This window comes from Schistocerca nitens, chromosome 4, assembly GCF_023898315.1.
Source record: "Schistocerca nitens isolate TAMUIC-IGC-003100 chromosome 4, iqSchNite1.1, whole genome shotgun sequence".
NCBI lineage: Eukaryota > Metazoa > Arthropoda > Insecta > Orthoptera > Acrididae > Schistocerca > Schistocerca nitens.
This window is the reverse complement of record NC_064617.1, coordinates 801,433,913-801,439,912: the sequence shown is the minus strand read 5'-3', so window position 1 is coordinate 801,439,912 and position 6,000 is coordinate 801,433,913. Positions and strand designations below refer to the sequence as shown.

Below are 6,000 nucleotides of genomic sequence, written 5' to 3'. Positions count from 1 at the left end.
TGTAATGGTGGATTGACAAATCTTGAGCAGACACGGCGAGATTTGAAAAGAAATACACAGAATTTCTCATTTGCTCATTTGTGAGCTAGGAGGCACTTGTAAGTCATCGAGTCGCGGTTAAGCGCACTGAAAAAGAGCAGATGATTAAATTTGCACTGTTAGCTGCTGTTTCTCTGAATCATCACGTAAGCTGAGATTGCATATCATTTATTTTAACATGTATTGGATAACTAAGTCTTGTTAAAAAGTCGACCACCCGTGCCACATGCCCCCCCCCCCCCCCCAAAGAACCATGGGCTTGCCGAGATCGGGTAATCTGCCGTGCCTCAGCGATAGCCTTTCTTCCAGGAGTGCTAGTCTTGCAAGATTCGCAGGAGAGCTTCTGTGAAGTTTGGAAGGTACGCAACGAGCTACTGGTGGAAGTAACACTGTGAGGACGGCTCCCGATTCACGCTTGACTAACTCAGTCGTTAGAGCACTTGACCACGAAAGATAAGGCCTTGAGTCTCGCTCCGGCACACAGTTTTAATCTGCCTTGAAGTTTCTGCCATACCTTTTAACTTACCTACAACAAATATAGCCTACGTCCATCTGTGAGAATGGACTCGATAAGCTACCTGAGTTATCAGTAATTGGCATCTAACCTGCGTAACACTGTGTGTGTGTTGTATGAGTGTCAGTTTCATTGTCATTTAAGCCCTTAACAGATCGTTACATGAAAAACTTAAAACTAACATTTGGATAAGCTATCTGACTGGGTATTTGAATAAGAATTTACAAGTAATACAGAATCTGGCTTGTGCAACAGAATTTACTGCATTAGAGTACATGACATGTTGCGGTGTGTCAATGTCTATGTTTTAGCCCTAAGTTTTGCATTCAACTCTTTAGGTGACTGCCTCTTTCCAAGTGGTTTACAGCAATTCGCAGCAACATGCAGCAGCAGCGGCCAAGGCTGAACCAAGAAGTAATTTAATAAAAAAGAGTTTGCTTGGGCCTGTTAACTTCTAAATAACTTGTAAGAAAAGATTTTATAAATTAAGTCTATTTAAAAAATTCAGAAATCATCACGACCAATAATAGTTTGACAATTATTAATAATGGCGTATTTTTACGTGATGCAAGCAATTGTATGGCTAAATTATTATTTGCCACCATCGATTCAGAACAGATTTGTGAATTTATACTTTTATTAACACTTTTCCCTAAATAATCTTTGTATTCATTGTTAGGTACCATGATGTTTTGTTACGGTGTGTCTATGTGTTCTTAAACAATTTCGTTTTCAACTTAACAGAGGAGAGGGGTTCGAGTAAAGAGGAAATAGTGTATTTATCCTTCAAAGAAACTAACAGACCTTTCGACGACAGTCTTAATCGTCGAGTTTAAATAGTATAGTAACAAATGTGTTATTTGTGGCTGATGTTTATACCCCTTCCTTAACTGGTTGTTCCTGTCGAGTAAGTTTATTTTGTTTTTGTGTTTTATATTAATCATTTTTCTGTTCGGGAAATTAACATTGAGGCTAATAATTCATCAATAAGTTACTTTATTCGATTCCATAGTACACATTACCACCCTCTGTTTTAAATGGCTTGCTGTAGCAACACAAGAAATGACAATGAATGAATAAATAAATAAAATGGCAACTGTGGCGTTGCCAGGCAACGTGACGCAGGCTGATGGCAGCGGAGACGGTGTTGCGGAAGCATCGACGACTTCCTCGTGGCGTCGGGTTTGCTCTGCCGAAGCATCGCCGTTGTTACCAGTCGACAGTTGCAGTGACCGCTAGAGAGATCTTCGTCACACCGGGTGATGACGTTTTCGCTCGCCAGTGTCAACGCTCCATCTCTGCGACTTCCACCACGATATCTCTCAACGTTTCTCTTTTCAATAGCGAGAATTGCTGCAGAAACAATAGAAATATTAAATACATTATTAGCCCTGAAAGCTTTGTGAGAAACAAGTTGTACTACAACTCCGAACAGCGATCGGAATAAGTAGAACTAACCTGGCATCTAACAATGGTAAGAGGAATTACGACAAACTAAGATTTCTTTGATGACAGTTTCGCAGCTATACAAGTCCTTGACATTATACGTCCTGAGAAATAAAGGAATAAAATTTGGACCCCTGTGAGTAATCTTCAGAAATAACGTAGTATTAATTGTAGTGATAGAAGAGTAGCACAGCTGTGAAACACCTAGATCAACAGGACTTGGTAAGTATATGACTTGCTACAGCAATATAATTACACTGGGGTGAATCAGAAAGAAGAGATGCATCCGTGATCTAGGGATAGCATCTTTCACGAGAGAATATGGGGTTGGTACAAGGAATGAGAGACGAGAAAGACTGTTTGAGTTCTGCAAAACGTATCAACTTATAGTCGCGAATACTCTGTTGAAGAATCAAAGAGGAGGAGGTATACTTGGATAAGGCCGAAAGATACAGAAGATTTCAGTTATATCATAGGCAGAAAACCAAAATCAGGTATTGGTATATAAGGTGTACCCTGGAGCAGATACAGACTCAGATCACAATTTAGTAATGATGAAGGGACGGTTGAAGTTGTGTAACGCATCGAATTTTATTAACAGTTATTTCTCAGCCCAATCTACCCTGGAAGACCTTTGCAAAATTTTCTGACCACCTTGTATATGTATACACATATACATATACGCTCTGCACATATGTGCTCGACTGTGTCTCTAGTATGCCTGTCGGTTGCATCACTTCGCTCTTTTCAGTTCTGAGCGCATGGTGAGCACATAAAGATGCATAGAAAGTAGTGTCTCCCGCCAAGTATGACGTCCAGGTGAGAGGTTTCGCCTGATGTTATGCAGCCCACATTACAGTGCTGTCATACGGTTCCTACTTCGTGACAATTCACGGTCGCAATCTGCAGGGGCAATGAAAATGCTCCTGCGGCGTTTTCGATGGAAAGTGTTTGATCACCCGCACTACAGCCCGTAATTGGCTCCCTCTGTGTTTCATCTCTGCTCACATTAACTACTGGCTATGAAGACAACATTTTTGAACAGACAACGAGCTACAGATGAGGGTAGAGAATTGGCTGGAGGCACAGGCGGCTGCCTTCTATGACGAGGGTATTGAAAAGTTGATACAACGCTACGAAAAATGTCTAAGTCGGAGTGGTGACTATGTCGAGCAGTGACTGGAAGCTGTAGCTAACTGTTGCAGATAAAATATTTCTGATTATCACAGTGGTTTCCATTTCGCGATCAGTCGGAACTTACTTTCCGAATAGCCCTAGTATTTACAATATGAACACATTCTTGAGGAATATATATGCAGGGTGTTTCAGAAGTGATGGTCAATAAAGATATGACAGGACTGATCATTCTAAACAAAAAAAAGTCAAGTAACATGGGCTCTAAAACTCATACCTAAAGAGCTATGACCAATTCTTGATCTTCGATGCTGCGAAACGAATCTCTTCTACTGCAAGCTGTTTGCTTACCATATTTTTGGAAATGGTAGTATGGACCAAAACAAGAAAAAAATATCCAGTAAACATGTGCTCTAAAAGGCATACCTTAAGAGCTACGAGCACTCGTTGATTTTCGCTACTTCAAAGCACAACTCTTCAATGAACAAGTGCTCACAACTTAATTTTTAAGGTACGCATTTTAGAGCCCATGATTACTTAATTTTTTTTTGTTTGATATGATCATTCCTGTCATATCCCTGAATACTGAACTTCACTTCTAATCTGTTCCGTCTTGAACTTTGTATGCTTTCCTTCTGTAGTGTAGACTGTAAATCGAACTTTTTTCCGGATGTTACTCTCTTATGGAGGAAATCTGCAGCTGTAAACAATGACTCACAGAACTTTCATTTTACCACCTCTACAGTCTCATACAGCTTCGTTAGCGGCCATCTGATCCCGGGAATCGTTTTCTTCCTGCCAGTGCTACTCTACAAAAGCAATACCGTGCACCGTGCTTTAGTGCTACGCCACAGCTTTCCACGTCTGCACGATTTAGTTCGGGGGAACGAGTCCACGAGTAGGAAGCGACCGGAGACGTAGTGTTCTCACTTGTCATAATTGTGCAGCTACAGCAGGTAGGAAGGAAGGCAGTATAGCGCTAAGGTAACAGCATCGCGTTGATTTGCAGTGTATGCAACCCTCAACACTATGTTCGTACTAGTTCTGTATCTGATTGGTAGTCTGTACACGACGCCGGCACAAAACACGATTAACCCGCTTGCGTGCTGAACTCGTCGGACAGCATACCTCCGACATACATCGCTGTCTGGTTACATCCACATTTTTCTAGAACTGTTGTCAGCCGTCAGACAAATCTTGCAGTCGTCGCCGAAGGGAACCCAGTCTCGTTGATACTGTTTTCATCCCAGGAGTCCCTCGGTTACCTCCAAAGAATATGAACACATTCCTAAGAGACTCGTACAGTCGTTCATAGTGGATGTATAGAGGCCAAATTGATCGCATATTGTTTGGGAGAATACAGCCCTCCCAATTATCCCCAAAAAGACACTGTGCATTTAATTCTGTTGCATTCCCCTCTGGGTATCTACTACCAATAAATTCTAGGCAGCGCTCATTAACGGTTGTAGTTAATGGCAGGAGATCGCTACTAGGCAAATGTCAGTGCTTTGTGTCACACGAAAGCCGCTGTGTTTTCGAATGTACGCCAGTGTGGTGGCCGAGATCCACTGTTGAAAACTCTACTTGCCGTAAAATGACAGTGCACACGCTCTGTCCGCACTTGAAATGGATCCGTCGATACTTGATGACAGACTAAGCAGTGAGAAAACGCCGCATTGACTGAAGAGTGGATACGAAGCTGTCTACTGCGGGATTTCTTTTTCGTCCATTACATAGCGATGTCTTGCCTTTAAAAGAGAATCGACAATAAGGCCGACGACAAAAAAAGCACAAGCTAGGGAAACAACGAAGGTGGTACAAAACATTTTTGAGCAGCTTATAAGCATTTTCGGCCTTATACGAAGTAAACTCACTCCGTAGCGAGCTTTATTAAGACAGCGAGGATAAAGCTGTGTTTAGCTGCTGCTGAGCGACCGCGAGGAGGCGCTGTTGCTGAAGCAGTCACTGAGCCACGACACATTCTGTGGAATGAGGAATAAGGTGTGGAAGCACGCGGAGTTCCCCAACTTTAGCCGACATTTCTTCCAGTTAGTTTTATATTAAAAAAATGAATAAAAAAACAGGAGTACAAACAATGGCAGTCGATTATGAAGATGAGGTAGGTCACTTGTACACGACAACGGAAAAGCTTGATATTTATAATTACGTACTTACCACAGTAATTTGTTGCACAGTGGATGAAGACTAAGGAATAGCTGGCTTTTGTCCAGTATGCCGCGTGATGTCACACTCAAAAGCCGCGTTGTCAGTCCAGCACTCGCTCCTTTCTTTGGATTCCTTTGCTGGAAGAGTGAAAGGATAAAAAAATCAATTTACTATATTTTTTGCTGAAATTTTGATTGTTTTTTTTTCTTGAGACCATTACATTTTACATAGCAGAAGATGGTAAGAAATGTATTGTTGGCCACGAATGGTAGACTCTGAACATAAATAAATAACCTACAAGGGTCTGATTAAGCTAAACGCAGTAGCCGATAATGCTAACGATCATAAGGGTGTCTACCAACTGACTATCTGACGAAATTCTGGAATTTACGTCACTGGCTTTCTGTCTTCATTGTAATGGCTAAAACAGTTCCGAACTGTCGTCTAGAAAACAAAATACGAGAGTTCAGAGCAACAGGACACTTTGGACTGAAGAGTTCCTACCAAGAGAACACAGCATGTATTCTTAACGGAGAGAAACCTTCAGACGTAAAATTAGCTTCGGGGGTGACCCGAGGACGTGTTATAGAACCAGTACTTTTCACGATATACACTCATCAGCCAGAACATTGACAACCGACCTACTATCCATATAGACCCGTCCAGGCGATAGCAACGTTACCGGGCGAGGAATGACTGCT

At 41.8% G+C, this 6,000-nt stretch overlaps 1 protein-coding gene across 1 annotated transcript in view; it reads right to left on the bottom strand.

Moving 5' to 3' along the window:
* Positions 1-1,563: 1,563 nt before the first annotated feature.
* Positions 1,564-6,000, bottom strand: part of LOC126251686 (sialin-like) — a 109,101-nt gene continuing 104,664 nt past the window's right edge. The window contains exons 10-11 of the mRNA XM_049952273.1: positions 5,309-5,436; positions 1,564-1,906 (exon numbers count right to left, since the gene is read on the bottom strand). Of these exons, the coding sequence (XP_049808230.1) occupies positions 5,339-5,436 (98 nt within the window). The 3' untranslated portion in view covers positions 1,564-1,906; positions 5,309-5,338. The remainder of the gene's footprint in view (positions 1,907-5,308; positions 5,437-6,000) is intronic.